Here is a 22,711-nt window from a genome sequence, read left to right as displayed (position 1 = left end):
AGATCCATGATGAAAATAAATTTATTCATGCATTTGGATTCTGTGTGTGAAAATGTGTTTACGGATCAACGAAAAATAAATTTCCAAGCAAAACAAAAAAAGAAAAACGAAATTTATGTATACGGTTACATATATTTGACAAAGACTCCACTCCTCTGCAGCGCCAATGCGGCGTGTCATATAACTAAAGTCTGCGTCATATTCCCATGGAAAACACGTCACACCCCCTCCTGACGATAGGGTTATCTCCTAGGCACGCAACCGGGCGGAATTCCCAGTATCGCGGCGGCAGCAGCTGCTGCACTGATAAAATAACAGCGGAAAAGAAGAAAAGCGAGAGAGGAGGAGGAGAAGGAAAGAATGTTTGTCACGTCAGATTTCTTCTTCTCTCTTTTGTTATTGTTTTTGATGGGCTTACAGAGTGAGAGTCCTGTGTCCCGACATTGATCCGCTCTCACCGTAAAAGAAATTCATCGGCCATGAAACGACAACAGAGGAAAGACACCACCAAAGGTACTGTCCCTATATAATAATAATAATCCTGAACAGTTAATTTCTTTTCCCACCCCATCGCCCGTATCAGTGGCGTATGTATTATGGCATTTAGGCCTAGTGGGGTAACTGCTGGGCTAATAATCATCGTCAGTCAGTATTGACGAGATACTTTTCAAATCGAAAAAAAACCAAAAATCGTTCTTTTCGGAAATTGAGTATCTTTTCCGTCATCAAGTTTCTAGTCTGGATTTTTTTTTTTTAAATGTATCTTCGGTGCCATCGCGGTCAGTGGCGTACCAGACCCCGATGATGTTACTGTAAACAACCATGTAATGAGTCACACGCTGTGATTTCTTCTTTTTTTTTTTGTTCTTCGTTGTTATTGCTCACCGATAACGTCCCGGAACTTTTCCGAAACGTCATTTTACTGTCTATTTTTTCTTCTTCTTCTGGTGTCTGTAAAAGAAATCCGTCATATTTCCTAGATATGGAGTCATTTTTTTTTCTTCTTCTCCGTTTAAGACCTTGGGTGAATTTCTTCTGTGTGGCCTTATAAGAATGAAACAGCCTTGGACCAGTATGGTAATTAACGCCACTGGAGTTGTCATTCCAGAACTGGTGTTTGGTTTTATGTCCTCCCCCCCTCAAGTATTATTGAAGAAAATTCAATAGAGTTCAAATAACCTCAAGTTTGAATAGAAATTATAACCTTGACTGAGAGTAAGTTATGGTTTTTTTTTTCCTTTCAGTTCTTTTAAAATCACTATATGTGTTTACATTGAGCCTATGGACGATTATAATTGGTGTTTTGTTTTTGTTTCTTTCCCTTTTTCATAGATTCTTGATTATCTGCGTAAGCATATTCATGGGCGGGGGGTGCTAGGCAGGTTAATAGCCTGGGGGCGGCAAGCTTGGAGGAGTGAAATTTGAGATGTGGAGTGATCAAGAGAATTGGCAGAATGGGAGGAAAAATTTGTTGGCCTATAGTCCACAATGAATCCATCTCTGCCTATAGAGTGATGGACCTAGAGCAGTGTGTTCCTTAGCCACTGAGCCTTGCCTTCGGTCGATTTGGGCTCCCGCTGGTGATTCACTGTTTCGGTTTTTCTCATTTATTTTCCATTAGTCATGTGCAATCCGATGCTTGGGGTGAAATGATGAAATACATTGAAAACTTGACAATTTATTTATATATATTGAGAAAAAAACATATGAGAAGAGAGACAGGTTTGAAAATCACTGTTACAAGTCTGACTAAATGTATGCAAACAAAATACACACAAGAATAAGCGTGAGGAGGGTGCGCCATCTATATGGAATGTGACATGCTACATGTGTATGATTAGGCTTTTGTCTCACAAAAAAAGAAAATGGTCGAGCTGCAGCTTTTCAAAGGTTGATAACCATTGACCTAGATCATTTGCTAGCATGTGGGTGACCAAAAGAAGGCCTGGAGCACATGAGTGATTAAAAGAGTGATCTAGAGAATGCACGAGCATGGTAGCGACCCAAAAAAGTAACCTAGAGAAAGTATGAGCATTTTGGTGTGACTGAAAGAGTTAATGAGAAAACTAGGGACCAGGTCATAGAGTGACCAAGACAGTTAGCAAGCATGTGAGTGACCAAGAAAGTGTGCAGGCATGTGAGTGACCAAGAAAGTGTGCAGTCATATGAGTAACCAAAAGAGTGACTTATATAGACAGAGGTGTATTTGCTGGCTTTTAAATAGGTTATGGCCCAGGGGCGGCAGATTTAAGAAATGGGTGGTCAAGGAAAGCTGAACTAGAATTGGAGGAGGGTGGATAAAATTTGTGTTGCCCGCAGATGGCAAAACCATTGATCTGCCTCAGATTATCTGACACGCCCTCCACTACTACACAGTGTGCAAGAACGAATAAAGATCGTACTGTAGTCAACTGCTGAAACTTGGGGGGGGGGGGTGTCATAGGTGAGTCTTTTGTGTTCTCCATGCTTCAGGATGCAGGAGGAGGAGTATAAAATTTTTGCCGGGGAGCTAATCAGTTCCTTTAAGATATTAAGGAGTTTCGTTTACTTTTTTGTTATGGGGCCATACAGCTTAGAATATTTCATATCTTTAAAAAGGGGTAGTTGATGACGTAAGCAACCTTCAAAACCTCCCTCCCCCCCCCCCCCTTGTCATAAAAAGTCAGCAAATCCGAAACCCCTCGCCCCACCTCGATGCTGACGTAATACTTGAATGACCCCTATAGAAGCCTTAGCAAAAAAACGGCGAGGGGGAGAACTTGTTGTGGGAAGGGGGGGGGGGAGAAATGAAATTGATAGGACAATATAGACTTAATGTTATTTTGTATGTAATCAGTCAAATAGCTGCCAAGTCTCATATTTTTCGGGAGGTTCCTGGCTCATGAATTATTTTGTCTCTCTCAAATTCAGACTAATTGAAAGAAACATTTTTCCTTTTTAGAGGGCAAGTAAATGTCAAATTAAATCCTGGGAAAAATCTGTTGCCCGTGCTCTCCCATAAATAATGTTGCATGTATAAAATAAATCGACGCTGTTACACTAAATTGTGAAGAAATATTTTATTTTGGTGAGGGGAAGAAAAAATTTGCCAAACAGTCGATTAGTTCTGCAGATAGCAATTTTTTTATTGGTATGTTTTCCATATCTGTGTAGTAATGACAGGTGATTTACCCCCTACTATTTTTTTCTTCAAAAATTACTCTTACATTTGGGTGCAGCGCAAAAATCTCCCTAATTCCCATTCTCAAAAGTTGGCGGCTATGCTGTCATCTCATATTTCAGGTGGATGGAACCCCCTCCCTCACTGCCATGGCTTTGACAAGAAAGAAGACTTGTTTTGCGGTTTCATCTTAGTTAATGCTGTTAATGTTATTGTCTTAATCATCGGACATGTAATCGCCCCTCCTTTCATGGAAGAAACAACTGTAACAGAAAGTCGGGGGTACATGGCAAGTTTACAAGGTTTTTTTTTTTGGCAATTTCGAGTAGGCTTATCAGATCTAATTATCCGTATGGCCTTAATGTGGCGAGACAAAATTCCATCTGGCAACCTTTTCAGTTGAAATAGGATAGTGAACATGGGTAAATTTCCAATAAACAGTGAGCTATACTTCTGTTTGGTGACTTTTTTTTTTTTACCTCTAGAACCAATTTGGCGCTATTTGCTATTTTTACACCAGAAATATCTGCAGTTTATCACTGGGGATGTTAGTGACTTATCTCTATTTTGGCATGATAAGAAAATTGTATATGAAATGGTATACAGTGTATTGGAAATTAGCTGAAATTTGAGTTTTACTGTTTGACAATTTTTTACCGTTGCAAACACAAAACAAGCAGAATTCTGGCAACATAAATATGCTAGAGCCACACACATACACACACAATACATTCCTGCGCATGTACTGATTCGTTAGAAATTCTTTATAGTAATGTGTATGAGGTGCATGTATGATTAAGTAGCGGTAGCAGTTACAAACTTGCCTTGCACTCCTACTATGGAATCATAGCCGTGGGAGACAGGGCCACAATTATAAACAAAAACAGATTTTGTCGTCAGGGCAAGTATTTAACATATTGGTGCCGACTTCTCATTATTTTGAATGAGTAAACTTGGCACCCTTCCTGGTTCAGTACCCGAGGCATCAGATTCTCTCCCCGCAATTCCCCAGTTGCTTTCCTGCAGGGAAGTATCGTATTATCCAGTCTCTGGGGAGTTTCTGAAAAATTCCTTTTTTAGGCAGGACTTCCAAATTGAAGAAAAAAATTAATCAGCAAGCGCTAGATTTTTGTGCCCTTCATTTCTATGTCAGCAGAAATGCTTAGATAAATTTCCAGAAATTTCATGTCACCTTCAGATCATATCTACAATTTAGCAATGGTTCGATTGCTCATATATAGAAGAAACCTTTTTTTAAACGGGCTAGTATTTGTGCTTCAAATTGTAAAACAAATTTCAGCCAATTACTGTTGTGCCACGTGCAAGGTCAAACCTGGGTCTTTGTGATGCAGACCTATCACGATGGTTCCTCATGGTGACTAATCATATCTATAACCTATTACTAAACTGCAAGTATAGCTCATAAATATTCCTCTGGGGGAAATTTCTAATGAAATCATGAATGCCAGGAAAGTGTTTTATGTGCGCATGTGTGGCCCTAACAAAGTTATGGCGTGAAGAGTTGTGCGTGTTTTGTGTTCGAGAAGAGTTCCCAACTGTCCTGTGTTAGACGTTTCGGGTGCCTGAATTTTTGTGTTTATGTAAGTATTTTGTTATAAGTCTGCCTGATCTCTTGCAGAGAGACTGGCTCGTATTCGTGCCTCAGAGTTGGAAATCAGATCCACACTTAAGTGCCACTAATACAATAAATCTGTGGATTACGAGTAACTTGGTTTACAAGTGTTTTGCAAGACGAGCAAAAAAGTTTTAAAGTATTAAAAGATCTGAAATCTATAACTAGCGATTTCTTGCAGTGAGAGTATTTACTGTATTATAATTCAGTACGCAGACTCTAGTCTATAAGAGGCTGTGTGTGTGTGTGCGTACTTGTGTACTGCCACTTAATAGTTTATTGTTCTTGTTTGAAGTAAGGTCTCAACTTCAAACAAGAATCTCAACTTTTGACATTCTTAGCACAACCAAATAAAAGACTTTCTCACCCTCGTGTTGTGCATTAGCGGAGATGGCAAGCAGGGATTTCAAAGTGAAATCACAGCTCTTGTATCACTCAAAAATATTCATGGCTTCAATATGAAATAAATGTTGTTTTTGGATTACAGAAAACGTAGACTTTTTGTGCCTCTTGTTTTGCAAAAGGCTTTCGATCAGGCCCAACATGGTAAACTCTTGAAGTGTTTACTTGAGATTGGAATCGGTGGTGGAAGGACTTGTGTTCAATTGTATGGAATCGTGGTTGAGGGATAGGTTACAGTAGGTTATGGATCATTCCTTTAAAGAACATGCATAAACAGTTTCCAAGACATAATTTTTTTTTCTAGTTCTTCATTTAATTCTCTGTCATGGCGTTTCTTAATTTGTTTCAGATGGCATCTAATTTTTTTTTAAATTATTGTTTGTACCAAAACCTCAAAATCTGGCTGTTGCCAGCTTCGAAAAAAGTTTTTTCTTTCCCCAAAAACTTGTAATCACATTTTATATACATGCCATAGATAAATAAAGCTGACAATAAAATTTTGGAAAATTTTATTTTCTTATGAAAAACTATTTTTTTGTTCGTGTCCCGAAGTTTTCCCCATTTTAAAATGTCCACTTTGTTACGGTCATTTGGGAAATGTATTTTTATTTCAGATTAAATCTGATAATGCTTTGTTGAGCTCGTTGAAAGGTTTACTTTTAATGCTTGGCCAACAATTTTGGATTTGACTTGCCAAACGACTCGATAGTCACGTTATATCTTTATGTGGAATGTCCACTCTGTTACATCATTACCATGAATAATTAAGTGGGTTTTTTTTTTCATCTTTATCAACATCAAGTGATGGAAATATGCTTCAAAATATAATAAAAGTTTTCATCAATCATTTCAATTTCTGATGAAAAATAATTTAGACACTAGCTAGACATTAGTCCACTCTGTTGCGCCTTCCAAAAACTCAAGCAATGCAACAGAATGGAAACTATGATTTAAAGTAAATTTTTCTTACTTAAAAGGTTTTGAAGGTTTAAATTGAGTTTTTTTAATAAGTTATCTATTCAATTTAAACCCTTTACCACATTCTCCGTCATGTTATTTTTTCAGTAAAATATGAAAGTAAAGTAGTACAGATAGTTAAAATCACTGCCAGAAACAGACCCAGGGAGATGTGTCATAAGGGGCATTTTAGTATGAGTGAAGGTCGTTATATTGGCATTACATCCTGTAATCTTGATCAGGGTCAGAAGTCAGGGTCTCTTTACAGGACAGAACCATTATTTTCCCTATATTATTTTTGGTTCCACAGGCTCTACTTCCCCCCCACCCCAGTCCACTCTGGATCACAAATGTGAGAAGCATAAACGTGAGATTTATACCAACATCAAATTAGTATTAAATTTCAACAAAAAAATTTGAAGTAAAAGAAAAATCAGCTGAGCAAGTCCAGTGTCCACTTTGACCAGATTTTACAATTTTTACCAGATCAAAATTCAAACTACGAGTGGGGTGGGCGTGTTTTTAGAATTTGGATCATAGGGTGGATGTTTTTTAAAGGGTATAAGAGGCGTTTCTGGGTCACCTCTATCACATTTTGTACATAATTTTGAAAGTGTATTTGCATAGTCTATTTAGAATATTTGAGATCTTTCTGTCAGCTAAACATTTCTGTGCGTTCTGTTACAATGATGTCCACTCTTTGTTTTTGCAGTTCACAGGCAAAAACATGGAAGAACACTTCAAACTAAGATTTTAACATAAATTACCAACCCATTGTCTGTCAGAAATAAGTTTTGATTTTAAGTACTTAAATATGTGTAAAAAATGAACTTTGTGCTATTTCGAAAAAATTGTGAAAGACTATCAAAACGACACAAGAAAAGAAGTCAATTTTTTTTTTCAGCATAAGTGTAAGAAATAAGTTTATTTCATTACTTTTAGGGGTAAACACAGCAGAAATAATAATACAGTAGAACCTGTCATTAACGGAACCTGTGTTAAGCGGAAACCTGTCTTCAACGGAAAAATGTGATCCTATGATCTCTCTCAATGTCAAAATACACATTAAAAAACCTGGATTAAACTGAACCTGTACAACACAGAAACGGAAAGGAAAATTATACCTATTAACCGAAAAATTTCACACAAACACTGTGAGTGTTCAGTGACCAAAGGATCATAGAAAGTGTTAAAGTGCTCCACTGAAATTTTTTACGCAATCTATGCTTGCAAGTACGGGTTCTACATTATCCACCCTTAGATTAGCAAAAATCCATTTCTGCGCTTGATGCTACGGTTTTTATAAGCCATATGTAGTAAAGCAGTTGCTTTCTGAAATTGTAACACAATTTTGCTAACAAAACTAGGCTTTTATCAACTGATTTTTGAATTCTCATTAATGAGGGGCTTAAGTTTTTTTAACATTGTTTCCCGGTGGTCAAAAAAGCAAATACAATTCTCAGTTTGATTCTTAAAAAGGTCTCTTTTGCTTTCTCCTAGAGCAGTGGTTCTCAACCTTGTTTTACTCGCGGAGCCCTTTTCAGTATATAATTTCTATGGTGGAGCCCTGTTTGACTCAAGGAACCCTTTCTTGTACTTAATTTTTATGGCAGAACCTTTTAGGCATCTCTTATTTACTTATCTTTCAAATTTACTAATTCATTTTATTTTCCACGAGCCATCGCGGAGTCCCTGGGAGAGGTGCACACGGAGCACCGGTTGAGAACCACTGTCCTAGAGTAATCCCTCCGCTTTTCTGAGGCTTGGTTCGTCTCAGCCTAGAGTATGCCATATGGTTTTGGAGACCTTAACATCAGAAGGGTATAGACTTGGTTGAAGGAGTGCAAAGAGGAGCCATCAAAGCAGAGCTTGATAAAACTGAAAAATATTTAGGTGCCAGCGAAATTTCATGCTTTCTGAAAGAACGTTATAAACATTAATGACTGTTAGTTGTTTCTTCTTCATTTCAGCAAATTTGCTAGAGTATGGTGACAAGACTTCCTCCTTCAAAGCTGAATAAGCTGAAATCGGTAACGCATGGCGCAGAACAATCGGTGCTACTGCAGGAAAGAAAAATGTAGGGAATACTATCACACATGGGAAATTTTTAATGCTGAACATTTCCAGTCAGCCAAGGGTTCATTGCAGAGCAATGCAAAACATTCTGCTGTGGGGAAGGTTTTCTCTACCAATTTTTCTACATGTGAAGAATTTTCTTCAATTGCCCGCACAATAATCATCGGATAGCGTGTAGGCGAGCAATAAATGTTTGCATAGCCCCTAGAATATTAGGTGTAAGTTTAGGGGACAAATAGAGGACTTCAACGCCATGATATTCAGGGGCGTTATCCAGTATCCAAAGAACTTTGAATAGCATGCGTTTACTGTCAAGGTGTCTTTTAATGTTCTGAACTGTTGATGTTCTGTTGCTGCTTAAATCGATCCAGGAAAAGTGTAGCCCAAGCATTTCCATATTATTCATAAAAAATACTGGAAAGTGACTTATTCTTCCTCTTCAAAATGCTCCTGGATTTGCAGTTAAAAATTATGATTATGGTATGTAAGTCATGCAATACACATCTTGTATATTATACTCAGCGATCATGCACATTGTCAATATTTCAAATTTTTCTATCACATTTTCCGCTTTTAGAAACTTGTAAATAATACTCTAGAACCTGATTAGTATAACATTCTAGTTAGAAACACTTCCAGAAACACTGGAAAAAACCTTCAGGAGGTTTTTTTATAATGTGTGTGTTTAATTTTCTATAGGATTCCGATTTTTCGTTTCTTCATAGAAAAATCCTTAGAAGTCCTCATTGTGCTTTGTTTGAATAGAAAATCCCTAAATAAAATACTCTTCCGCTCCTTACAATTTCAGGCTGACCCCGGTTTCTCAGGAAAAATATGGGGAATGAGGATTTCAAGTACAAAAAAATCTGTAATTGTCACCAAATTTGATGATTAAAGCAAGCAGTGGGTGATTATTGCTAAAAAAAATCGGGACAGGAAAAATATGTCAAAAAAAAAAAACGGAATTTATATATGGTGATGCGTTTCACTTTCAAAAAGTCCCCGGTTTTCCCTTTTACTTGTTTGACATGTTTTCTTTGTGGAATGTGTCATCACGGAATAAAGTACATATTTTTCAAGTCTGAATTGGCACCTATGCCATTGAAAATCATAGTACAGAATTTCATTATGACGAGGCTCTTATATACTTGAAGTTCCATGAGCAGAGATATGGGGGAGGGGGGCGTGGGGTCGTCTAATCTAATGTATATGTGTACATATGAATTGACATCATCATGCATCCCCAGCAATAAGGCAGTGCCCCACCAAATGTTCAACTCTATCTCCGCCTATGCCCCTGCCCTCTGGGGTGTTTCTCGTTTGTTAAGACAACCATGCAGATCAAATTTCTATCTATAATCCAAGGGGGCAGCATCCACATTTTTTCATTCCCCCAGTCAAATAATTCTAAAAAGCAATACATGCACCTTTCTTCTAAACCTGTTACAAAATGACAATTTGATCTACTCGCGACTTGCTTTAGAGTACTTTTTCTTATGGTTATTGATTGATCTACTTCCGAATGAACGATGTTTAGATTCAAGCTCAGTCGGTTTCGATCCTGACTGACTATGAGATGGATACATCTTCGTAGCTGTTTAGTTTTTGTTTCGAATCTTTTTTGTCCACTTAATTTAGCCATCATGAGACGATTCATGGTTCATGTATTTTCTTCATAAGATGGAAAAAGATTTTTTCGCCATTGCTCCCGTTATAGGTGGATTTTTTTTTCAATACACCCTTAATGACTATAGCCTAACTTCCCCCCTGCAAGTTCCATGTCCAGCAGTTTACTACAGCTTCTGTGATACTTTTTTTTTCTTTTTCCCTCCGTTACCTTTCCCCCTCTCACCACTGGGCCATTGTCACCTCTGATCAGAAATGCGGAAAATTATGTAACAAAATGTTTTTGTTTTGGCCGACGATGCTGTCTTCTTGTAGTACAGACGATGTAGTGGGGCAGGAAGAAAATTTTTTTTTGAAGAGAGATAGAGGTGGCGTTTACTGATCCGTGAAGCCAGATACAAACTGATCAAGGGCTTTCTTTTTTCTCTCTATTTCTCAAGGACTATTTCACTAGTTTAAATCTTTTCTTTTTTTCATTCATAGTAGAGTTAGGGGTCCGTGTAAAAGAAAAGAAATTTCATGGTCCGGTGGCCGTGTGAACATTATACGAGGACAATGATAGGAGAGGGGGGGGGAAGGCAGTGGAAATACACTATATGATATATTGTTTATTCTCCCCCTGAGATGGTTTTTGTTTGCATAAAATATTACGCTTATTGAATGAGCGGGATAGATTTTTTTTTTCTTCAATGAGTTGTGGGAAGGTCCACTATTGAAATTAGGCCAAGGCGTAGAGTTCTATAAAGTATTTTTTTTTTGTACTTTTTCGATAATGTCTTTGTGGAATTTGTTTTCCTAATGCCATACTCACAATATACAGCGAAACCTATAGAGTGGTACAACAATGGTTCATTTCATGTTCATATTGTAGCGAAAATGATATAATAATAAATGGATCAAAATACTAAAAAAAAGAAAGTGTATAAATATATTTTATATGTAATTATATAATTCAGTATAGGTCTGAGAATATGACCAACCCGGGGGAGGGGGGTTTGGGTCTCCAGGGAGCGGTGCCCTGGAGGGTTAATAAGAATCACAGTATGCAGTAGTCAATTCAACAGATTTTTTTAATAAAGATATTCAAGAATTTTTCTCCCAGAGTCTTGTGACTAATTTCCTGGCAGGAAAAATACAGCGGCATACTGGTCTCCCTCACTGTTTCCCAGAATGCCAGGAATACGGTAGGATTGTTGTGGGGGGGGGGAGTGGAAGCAGACATAATTTTGTCACATCCCTGATGACTTATCTTACATAATTTGATGGCTTTTATAACAGGATTTTGTTATTTTTCGAAATTTGCCATCTAGGCAATTTGCCCTCCCCCCATTAGTTCTTGCTGTGTACCCAGGCCTGTAGCCAGAAATTTCACTCGGGGGAGGGGCTATAATTTCGGGAGGGGTGGATCAAAGTTATATAATGATAGATTTGGCCATCTATTCCCCCCTTTAAGCATTTTCTTAAATTTTGGGGGGAGGGACCCCTCTCTGTATGGCCTTAAGTGTATCGCTTTTGGCCACACTAGACCAGTTTGTTATGCATTTAGCCTGTGATTTGATATTAACCAGTAATATCTATTCTTATACCTTCAACAGACACTATTTATCATTTACAATCTCATTGGCTAATTTATTCATAACATAGTGACTTGTAAGAAAAGTAAACGCTTGAACCTGTAGTATGTGCTGACAAGTGTCAAGGTTTTGTGAATTTTAACAGGCTTTTAGGCTGGGATTACACTATAAAAGTTTTCTAAAAGATCTTTTATAAAATTCGAAAAATTCAACCAATAAGATTATTAATTGCATCTGCTCAAATGTAACCTATGAGCTTTATTGGTTAAATTTTCAAGTTTTATAAAAGATTTTATCAAACTTTTATAGTTTACCCCATCCTTAGAAAAGTTTTTCTTCAAAAAATAATTACCATCACTAGGTTTTGGAAGGTAAGCTTTCTTCCTATTCTAATTTCTTATCTAAATTAGTTATTTTTAAGAATTAGTATGAGGTGGCCAAAACTGGTATTGAAAATTTATATGTACCAGCATTGGAATACGCAAAGGAGGGTTTTTGGGGTTCTAACCCCACCCCCAAGCTTAGATTATAGTGTTATTTTGCAGGAAAAAAGTAACCCCCCCCCCCCCAAAAGAAAAAAATTAACCCTTCCTCCTTGAGATGAAATTTAGAGCATCTGGACAAAATAAAAACGGCTAATTTAGTACTGTTTTTATTTTTACATAGTAATGACCCCAGTTAAGAAAAAGGCAGGCAATATAATATTTCAAATATTTCAGTCAGAAAGATGTTTTGTTACTCTCTATCTGAAGTAGCAAGTGTAGTTTAAGCCATTCAAAGTGCAATGTCTGCACTGAAAGCTAGTAAAGTTTTTTGAGTGCCTCATTCCAAGGCTGAGGCTGTAGCGGGGGGGGGGGCAAGAAAATGACTGAAAAATGAGGAAAAGATGGCCAAATCTAGGAGCACGATTCGACCACTTTGGTTTTCTTCCTCCCCCTCCCTTAAATGCAAGTGGTCCCCCAAACAAAGTTTCTGGCTGCGGGCCTGCCTCATTCTACTTTGTGTCACAATATCGCACCACTTTCCTCTGGCCATGTTGGTCCACTAGCTGTATTAGGACTTCAGGTAGAAAATCAATTGGAAGAGTGGATTCCGGAAATCCTATTCTTGCAATTGTAATCAACAGAGAACAACTTTTTGATTCTGTCTAGAAAATTGAGACCAGAGAAATAGAAACTCCATTCCAAGATGGAAGTCCAGACAGAAAGTGGTAAGATTCTTTTAGGAAACAACATCCTAAAATCAGTCGTAAGAAAGCTGAGTACATAAATAAAGCACAGGCAAATATTAGGGGACAAAATCAGAAATTGGTTCGTTTAATGAAGTGAAAGAGGTCCCTGGCGAAGAATCAAGTGTTTTAGAAGAATCCACACTCATATGTAACACAGATGAGCCTTCATTTTTTAAATTTCTTAAATGCTCCCTTATACTGGCTTCAAAAGGGGGAAACACTTAAACTAGATACACCGGACTCAAGTGATGAGTATTCTTTTATATGCATGAACTGCACTAATTTTGTTTTTTTTTGCTTAATGATCATTAAAATGTGTGTTGAATAATATGATGTTGGATTGGTCAAAAGTGGTACAAATTGAGATAAATTGCGGTTAATGATTTATAACTCATAATCTATAATAATCTGCTACAGTATTTTATAATTAACAAAGTCAATTAAATTTACCAAATAACAGTGTTGGCATGACTTGATAAGCTTCAACCAGTCATCTACTGCAAATTTTTCATATTAAAGTTTCGCTGAATGTGGCCAAAAGTGGAGCATTTACCCTATATCAGTTTATAATTTAACTGAGAATTTAACAAATAAGTGTGCCGACTGAGATCACATGTAAAACTGTTTTAAGAAACTAGAAGCTAGACTCAAAATTACATGGAGAACTTGAACAAGGTAACAAAAAGTAGCTCTGTTCGACCTTTGATACTTCCAGAAGACGAAAAAACATGTAGAACTTTCTTTCTCCTCTGTTGCACCATTGCTTACACAGCGTTCTGAACCAGAGCTCTACTTCTCGAGTGCCAAAAAAAATTAACAGAACTTGCAGTTTCTAAAAGAATTTTACTGTAAATCAAAACCGTATTGCACTTCGCAATAATTTTTAATAAAATGGTCATGAAAATCTATGGGATGTATGTATTACCTTTAACACATTAAATTTACATTTAGACCTTTAAGGGCCAGGGTTGGGTTTCTGCCGGGTCCTTCCAGGACAGCAGAAGAAAATAAGAATGTGCACTAATTATTGTGTAAATTATATACAATTAATGTTTGTGATTTTACCTCATTGGTTGTGAAATAATAAATAAATTTTAAAAACAATATTTTTTAACATTGGATTATAAATACAGTAAAACCTTGTTAAGTCGTCACTCCGGTTAAGTCATAATTTTTCTTCAGGCCTGTCCAGCTTTCATAGACAACAGTGTTATTAAACCCTCGTTTACTCTTCGCTAATTTCGGTTTTACTCGTCACCATGAAAAACTTTGAGATAGAGGAACAGATAATTTCTAGGGCTTTCTTTAAAAAACTAGCTTGTTAACAACATTGCCATATGCTTAAAAGTCACCATAAAAGCCTTATGTTCCAAAACGGAGCAATTTGGGTAACAAAAGTTACGCTGGGGAAGTTCGTTTGCCGACTAAAGTTTTTGAAACATTAGTGACTGTTCGAGCTAAATCTGGCTTTTGCATGGGCCCCACTAATTTATGGCTTCATATTTGAACAAATTATATTTGTTGAAAAACCAGACATTTGCCTTTCCCTCAGGGTTTAAGTGGATAAAAAATTCCTTTCGCAAAAAGCGAAAATGAGGGGAAAAGCTTTAGCAAAATGCTACAATGCTAAGGGGCCATTCAAGTATTACATCAGCAGATTTTTAGCCATTTTTGACCCCTCCACCCCTTGTCAGCAAAATTTCGTCAGCAGCTTAGAATATTTCATACCTTCAAAAGGATGACGTCAGCAACCTTATAACCCCTCCCCCCTCGATGCTGACGTAATACTTGAATGACCCCTAATATAATGATTGATGGTTGGATGTCTACTCGTTGTGTTCCTCATGTACGCATTTTTGCGGAAGTGGCTACTACTTTTTTCGCATTCTGCGATTTTCTTTCGCATTTTGCGAAAAATGCGACCGTAGCTTAAACCCTGCTTTCCCTACCGTGGGCCCTCCACACATCCCTCATCCTGTATTCGAGATTACCTGGTAGTTGTTTGGTGAACTAATGATAAAGAATTAAAACACTAAAATTAAATTTCATCTATATATAAAATTGATGTGCAATGGAGTTTTGTTGTGAACAAAAGCTAACTATTCTAACAGTTGTTCTGATTAGTCTAAATTAAAAAAATTACTAGTACAAACCAAACTGTACCAGACTATATTTTAACACAATAAGTTAAGTAATAAAAGCTCTAAAAAGGTAAAAACTTCAATTTTTTTTTCTTTTGCAATCCATAAATGTTATTAATATTGTAATTTTGATTCATATTTTAATAAATGTTAAGTGACTTGAAATTTATATAATTTTCACAATATCACGCATTGGAACTGACGGCACTTCGCGTAAGTCGTCACTCCGCTTAAGACGTCATAATTTTTCGATAACGTGAGGTGACAAGTTATCGAGGTTTTACTGTATCTTACCAGGATGTGCAATATGTAATTTTCCAATAAAGCGATCGTGTTGAAACAAATTATTTAAATTACCACACAAAATGTTAATCTGAATATAAAAAATATTATACATCTTGAAGTGTAATTTAAATACATGTTTGTGCAAAATAATTGTATTGCATAATAATTTTATGGTAAAAATGTGTTAAGAACTTGAAAAGCTGTTCATCGGCTTTATACACGATAATACAATAAGACCAAAACTGCTGGGAGACATCAGATATGACAGTCAATTGAAATGCTTAGAAATTTTTTTTATTGTAATGCTTTTAGTCATGGTGAGTGGCTATCTGCATGAGGTGGTTAGACGCATACCTGACATAATTAGAAATTTTAAGTTGCATGGAGATTTCAAAGATTTAATGAAGCAACTATGACCCATTGCTATAGCACTCAATGTATCAGTGACAAAAAGCTTATGTAAATAGTGCTGATTCTTGTTATTAATGGATGGGGCTTATTACAACATGTCAACTTGATTCCGTACATAAAATTAAGATATGAAGAGGCCTTTCTCTCTTCCCTATCATTTGTTCGCATGTCCTATCGATCCAGAATACATCCTCATTGGTGAAAGATTAAATTCAAAACAACAGCAGGTGGCAAGGAACTGGGGCATAATTTAGTAACTTGCGATATTTTTTTTTCTTAACTATATGTGCAAAAACTTATTTCAGGTGATATTCTTCAAAGTGCTTTTAATTTAGTAATGTGGTGGAAAAGAACGTGTTAAATAGCCAAAATTCACAAAAAATTGTGATTGTGTTCAAATGCTTTCAAGTTGATCCGCAAATTCAGCATTTTAAAAAGAATTTTATATATTTTTTTGGATTTATCCACTCAACTTTGGAATAGCCACAACAAAAAGGTTTTATTTTATTACACCATGTTGCACTGAACTGATAAAAGGAAGAATTTTAATTTTAAAACTCTTATATTTCTTATCAATAAAAGTAATTTAAAAGCTGGTATGTTTTTGGCCCGAAATATACTAAGAAATTGAATTTTCTGGGTGTTATGCCGAAACTAATATTTAGAAAGAAAAGGGATTTTAGACCAAAAACATACCATCTCTTAATACAAAAACGCCAACTGGGGCAAAAATTGCAATAGTTGAGGAAGGCTTCTATGTCTGCACACAGTGCTTCACGTTACTAATGCGTGTTATAAGGAATTGAAAAGTGTGTTTTTGGTGTATTGGTTAGTGCACTTGCCCGGTATGCCAGGGGACTAGGGGGGGAGACTCTCCCCCAGGGGACAATATTAATGTTTTTTTTTATGACTCGACGCGGGTTTGATTCCCGGAGGAGATTACTTTTCTTTCCAAATATTAGTTTCGACATATCCAGAAAATTCAATTCCTCAGTAAAGTAATTTAAAGTTTATGCATAAATAAAGGACTTTTTATTCAAATTCTCAAACATACAACTGATAAAAATTTCAAAATACATTCTATATGTTAACATTATAGTGAATAAAATCCTCTAGTAATTGCAGTAAATTATGATTGCGTGACTATAAAATGAAATAATTTTTTATAAATCAGTATTTTTCATTTCTTTTGCATTCTGTTTGGAAGAGCCCACCTATTTTGCCACCTATATGCTTTTGGAAGAGACCTACAAGCGGTTTTTCCCAACTTGGGAGAAACTTCCCAACCCTGGCAGCGCATACTTGATGAATTTTGTAGATATGTCGAAATGCTTTTGAGCACTCCTTCAAGTTCTGCAGGACTCAAAATAATTTTTTCGTCTTTTGCATTCATTCTTTATAAGCTGCGAAATCTATTGCAGCATACAACAACTAAAAAAACTTTTGTTTTTCAGTGTTGCACAGCAGTGAAAAAAATGAGGATTTTGATAATGCTTTCCGACATTGCAAATTGTCATTATTATTTGTAATAATCTGTGTTTTTTAATGATCTTTAAAATAAGATGAAATTTTCTTTTTGCAATAGTGCGAAAGAGATCAGTGCCGTTTAATAAATGAATAATCTTCAATTGTTTTTAACTGTTTTGCAACTTAAAGAAGTGAAAAATAATTTCGTCAATTAGATTGAAATGGATTTTAAAAAGCAATAAAATTTCTCCAGGTCTAATGAAAAGATTCAGCCAGATATGTGACCTTGATCAAAAGACTGACATAATTTTTACATTGTAAGTGTAAATAATGAATACGAAAAGAAGACTAGTTTTTTCTGCTGGGAAGAAGCAGAGTTGGTTTGTTGCAGCAGTTTCTTCTAAGTGGATGAAATTGCTTAACTCTGCAAAAGACTGATGCAGTTATTAATTTGCATGCATAATTAAGTTAGCGAAATTAAATTTATACTTAATATTATAGAGAATATACATTTGCTATAAAAACCTAAAGCATAAATTCCAACTTATGATTAATTATTGAAGGAAAACTAGTTTCTTCCAGCTGTCTTTTTCCACTTTGGGAAGAAAACTGTCTAACCTTGTTAAGGGCATTAAACTGATTCCTTGAAATTTTCTGGGGGGGAAGGCACCATCGCAGCTCTATGAGGAGCTGCCTCTAGATTACGGATTTAAAATTGAATGAAATTTATGAAATTTGTGTTATTCTTGTTATTTTGTATGTGTAAAAAATGCTGCATGAGATATTAATGTTTTTTTTTTCACTTTCTCCTAGGTTTGCTCAGTGGAAAAGTGGTTTAGCTTCCTGTAGTTATACATTAGCGCTTATATTTTTGCAAGACATCTCTATCTACGTCTCAGAAGATGGCAGGCCCCTCGTCTGGCGGGGGGTTCACTGGTCGCAAGCATGGCCTCGGACGTTTTTCTCTCGGTAGGCTCTTCAACATATCGTCTTACAGACTTTCACAGATGAACTCGACAGCACAACATTGCACAGCAGCTGCCTTCGATACGGATAAACACTCAGAGAACTTGGCCAATGCCAGCGGGACTTCCGATAAAGTGAGTATCAGGCGAAAAATAAAGGAGGGAAACATTGTCTGACTTTGTAACAACTGCATGTTACTGATGCTAGTTGATTTGTTTTTCTCTATGTCTTTGTTTATAGGCACACACAAGTACAAGAGAACAAGTTCGCTTCACTGGTGCTGCAGGCCCTTCATCGTCTAACTCAGAGTCAAACTCTTTCTGTAGCGGCCAAGTCGACGTGAATCAGATAGGCATTCACGAGGCGACGGCAAAAGATTTCCTAGAATGTCCGCTGTGCCTGTTCGAGCTGCCACGTCTCTGCTTTCCCGAACTTAGCTCCTGCAATCACAGAGCTTGCTACAATTGCCTGCAGCAGTATCTGAAGATAGAAATCACAGAAAGCAGGTATGTTATATGCCATTCGTGTTGTTCTTTTGTTGATGCTGGAGGTGGAGAATTTCTTAGTAATAAAATATAATACAATCACAAGCAAACTCATTTTGATGCATAAGAAAGCAGACCAGCCAGTTACACAATAGAAAGCATAAAAAAAAAAAAAAAAAAAAAATCCAGACATCTGTCACTTACACTTCTAACTTTGAAGTTAGATGGCAGTACTTTTCAAGCATTAGGAAATACCTTAGATATATAAGAACAAATATCTCTTGTCAAGCACAATTTCATTGAAACCAACTTGGATGAATGGTTACGGTATGTGTGTATGCATAGTTGCCAACTTCCTTAATTTAAGTCGGCACCGGGAAATTTCAAAACATACACAGTGGCTGACCATTCTATAGTGAATTTATAGCATGAAAAAACAAAAATAACTAAAATTGTTCCGGGTTGGAGCTCTTGGCCTTTAGGGGGAAGGGGGACATAGTTATTACTTACATTTATCCTATAAAGAGGAAGTATAATGAAGCGACATTTTTATTAAGAAATTAATTTCAAATTAATTTCTAGAGCCAGACAAGTGAGAACCCGAAATTTTTTCTTTGCTTTTATTCGACCATTCCAGGGAAATTATTGGGTGGAAGTGGGGGGGGGGGGACACCAAAATGTGCACTTGCCCCCTTGTGTTAGGGTACATTTTTGTTTCTGGTATATAACAGTCCCAGGCCCCCCTCGTCACTTCCCTCAAGTTTTCTCAACATCTTTCTCGTCTAAGTATGGCTGTCAAGCATTACCAGGTGTACAAGTATGAAATGAGGATTTCAGAAAACAGATGGTGCACCAGTGCAGTTTGTGCTATAAAGATTTGACACCGCGCCATTTTGTTGTGTCATCAACAAGTGTCAGATGCGCACGAGTGATAAATTGGAAAAGTGGGTGCATAGTGTTGTATTGTTGTGTTCAATATGTCGAAAGTTATACTGAACAAAGAGCATTTGCGGACAGCATTAATTTTTTTGTTTTCATTTGAAGAAAACTGCTGCTGAATCATACCGATTACTTCGAGAAGCTTATGGTGAACATGCTCCATCGCAAGATACGTGTGAATGATGGTTTCGGTGTTTCAAAAGTGGCGACTTCGATGTTGCAGACAAGGAACATGGAAAACCGCCCAAAAAAAAGATGTGGAATTGGAAGCATTGTTGGACGAAGATGATACTACACAGACACAAAAACAACTCGCAGAGCAATTGGGCGCTAGTCAACAAGCTGTTTCCAATCTCAATGCCCCATGACAATGTGAAATGCTCCTGGACAATGTTCAATGGTCAATCCTCCATCACATACAGCAAAAGCGGTTCGCGGCATGTTGGAAGCACTCAGCTGGATGTTCTACCCTATGCAGCTTACTCACCAGACTTGGCTCCTTCCGATTACCACTTGTTTGCATTGATGGGTCACACACTTTCTGAGCAGCGCTTTGGTTTGTACGAAGATGTGAAAAAATAGCTCGATGAATGGTTCACAGCAAAAGGGGAAGATTTTTACTGGCGTTGTATTCACAAATTTCAGGAAATATGGGGGAAATGTATAACAAGCAATGGGGCATACTTTGAATATAGCACTTCTTATCATTCTTCCGAATTTAACATGTTTTTAAAAAAAAAAAAGAAATCCGCATTTCATACTTGTACACCTGGTATGTCTTGAAAATTTTGGTTTCTAATTAAAACTTAAACTGTTGCCCGGGTGCACCTTCACTTAAACTAGATAAGTGCACTAGAGTATTGGGGCCCACTTGTTTTAAACGTATGAAACAACAAAAAACAGATTTCAAGATCAAAGATTAATTAATTATGAGCATATCTTCGGAATAGATGTTGAATGAAAAAGTCTGAGTAGTTTGAACTCTTTTTTTTTTTTTTTTTTGGTACCATATAGCAAGCACATTGTTTTAGTTTCCAGTTTGTGTTGAAGCAGGTAGAATTTTTTGAAAAATTGAGTGAAGAGAGAAGGATTGTTGCTTCGACTGATTCTTAGCACTTTTCTTAAGACACGTGTTTGTGTTAAATATCCCCCCCCCCCACAGTACATTTAATTTTGTTTTAAAGTGTGATTATTTCATGTTAGTACATTCTGAATATCTTATCCATTGTGGTTTACAGAGATTGATGGTACATACTGCAGGGCTCCCACTTGTCGGTAAAATGTCCTACTTTATTAGTTTTTTCGTACTTTTCACCACAAATCCCATCTGCAAAATTTGTGTAATTGGTTTTAATTGAGCAGAGAGTCATCAATATATTGCCAAATAGTACAAATGCTGTAGATTGCAATTAATGATTCTGCCAAAGCAGAAATTGTATCGTTTTAAGGTTATTTGGTTGTATGTGGACCATTTGGTTTATTAATTTTGCATTTGCTTAGTTTGATGGTTCAAGTATAGTAGTCAATAAAAACTTCTGTCTGGATGGAAAAATAATTTCGTATTTACTACTTCATGGTCTTGGACAGTAACTAGAAGCCATCATTTGAAATTGTGGTGCATAATTTGGGTATAGGTGAAACTGCATTACAAAGCAGTTGGATACATAGGCCTATTCTAGGTTTGGTGATTCTGATGCTACCCAATAGCATTCCATTGTCTTCTGTATTTTTAGGGCATGCAGAGGCATAAACAATATATACAATACTTAAGAGCTAGAAATAAAAATGCTTCATTTTTCAAAAACGATTGCACTGGCATTGAACAGTAAAATGTAAAAAAATCCCTTTAAAAAAGGGATGGTAACGCAGTGAAACCATCTGGTTCACCTTGACCTCATTTTGACCTCTGATGTAAATAAACATCGAGGCTTGTAATTTACGTATTTTGAACTGTGCTTTTGAAAGTGGTCTTGAAGGAGCGTCACTCTTACAAATCTTGCTTTATAATTTGCTGTGCGTTTTGAAGAGAGTTGACAAGTTGGACTGTGTAAGACTACAAAAAATATATATATATTGTGAGGAGAACACAGAAAAGAATTATCTGTTATCTTATCAGTTGCTAGTGCACTATTTTTGCCAAAAATTGTTTTTGTAACCAACTGAGTTCTGTCATTTTGCTTTGACTTGAGTCAATCTTATAGGATACTGAAATAGTGTGCTAAGAAAATAAAATTAATGGGGGGAGTTTTTTAGGACTTTCTTTTTTGCTATGCTATGATTTATGTTGTCTAAAGGAAGGGGGGGGGGTATACTCTCCTCCCCATCCTACTTTTTAGTCCTGCTTTTTCCTACCACTAATTTTTTGAGTGAAGGCCCTGATAATGTTGAAGGCCCACTTTAGGGTCAATAAATTTCAAATTGTTACAATAGTTGGGCGCAGGGCCGTCATTTCAACTTTTTCCAGGGGGGGGGGGGGCAAAGCACATGTACTCAATGTATATATATATATATATTTTTTTTTTTTTTTGATACCATTTTTAGTGTATTTTCAAAAGCCAGGGGGGCGCCCCCCCCCCCAAATGACGGGCCTGGTTGGGCACATGGCCTCATTGCAATTTTCAATTCTCAATTTGTAACTGTGACAACACATACCTCAAGGGCCACGCATACACTCAGAATCCACATTCCGGTATGTACTAATTCGTTATAAATTCCTCAGAAGAATGAATGTGTAGAGGGGGGGGGGGTGCGCATACAATTGTGGAAAAGATCCCCAATTTAATCTTCAAATCTCTGTAATCTGTAAATGAGAATGAAATAGTGAACATGTCAAATGTGCCCAGTGAGTATTACAAATTCCAGGAAGCATCTTTCAGAAAACTGGAGGTTTCTATTTCGGTTGAAACTTTCTGGCTACACAGTATATTATTTTAAACAAAAATCCATCTTATGATACAGTATGTAATCTACTTAATATGGTCATAAAATCATTGAGAATTTATTGTCGTTCTCTCATTCATTCAGAGTGAATATATCATGCCCAGAGTGTACAGAGCCCATACATCCTAGTGATATCCGCATGATACTGAACGACGAAATCCTCCTATCAAAGTATGAAGCATTCATGCTGAGGCGAGTCCTCGTTACAGAGCCTGACGCGAGATGGTGTCCCGCACCAGATTGTGGGTGAGTAACTTGTGATCTCTTTTACTTGCATTTTGTCATCAAATGAAAAATAGTATAATTTTATTTGGTATCGTTTACTCTAGTTTAATTCTGTCATAAAGGTAACTTTTGCTGTTACTATGAACTATCATACTTGATACCTAAATATCTCAATAGCCTAAATATTTTGTGC

General features: G+C 36.6%; 1 protein-coding gene across 2 annotated transcripts in view; it reads left to right on the top strand.

Annotated features, from left to right (window-relative positions):
- Nucleotides 1–252: 252 nt before the first annotated feature.
- LOC149067772 (E3 ubiquitin-protein ligase RNF19B-like) overlaps nucleotides 253–22,711 on the top strand; it is a 34,055-nt gene continuing 11,596 nt past the window's right edge. The window contains exons 1-4 of one of the 2 annotated variants that reach the window (XM_089251986.1): nucleotides 253–513; nucleotides 17,777–18,063; nucleotides 18,170–18,435; nucleotides 22,378–22,539. In XM_089251986.1, coding sequence (XP_089108112.1) covers nucleotides 17,866–18,063; nucleotides 18,170–18,435; nucleotides 22,378–22,539 — 626 coding nt within the window. In that variant the 5' untranslated portion in view covers nucleotides 253–513; nucleotides 17,777–17,865. The remainder of the gene's footprint in view (nucleotides 514–17,776; nucleotides 18,064–18,169; nucleotides 18,436–22,377; nucleotides 22,540–22,711) is intronic. The other variant, XM_089251985.1, reaches the window with a different exon arrangement.

The sequence above is a fragment of the Pholcus phalangioides genome, unplaced genomic scaffold (assembly GCF_987345545.1).
Source record: "Pholcus phalangioides strain wild (caught in Gottingen) unplaced genomic scaffold, Ppha-v1.0 ptg000028l_1, whole genome shotgun sequence".
NCBI lineage: Eukaryota > Metazoa > Arthropoda > Arachnida > Araneae > Pholcidae > Pholcus > Pholcus phalangioides.
Note: the sequence above shows the minus strand (reverse complement) of the source record. Positions and strands in the feature narration are given on the sequence as shown.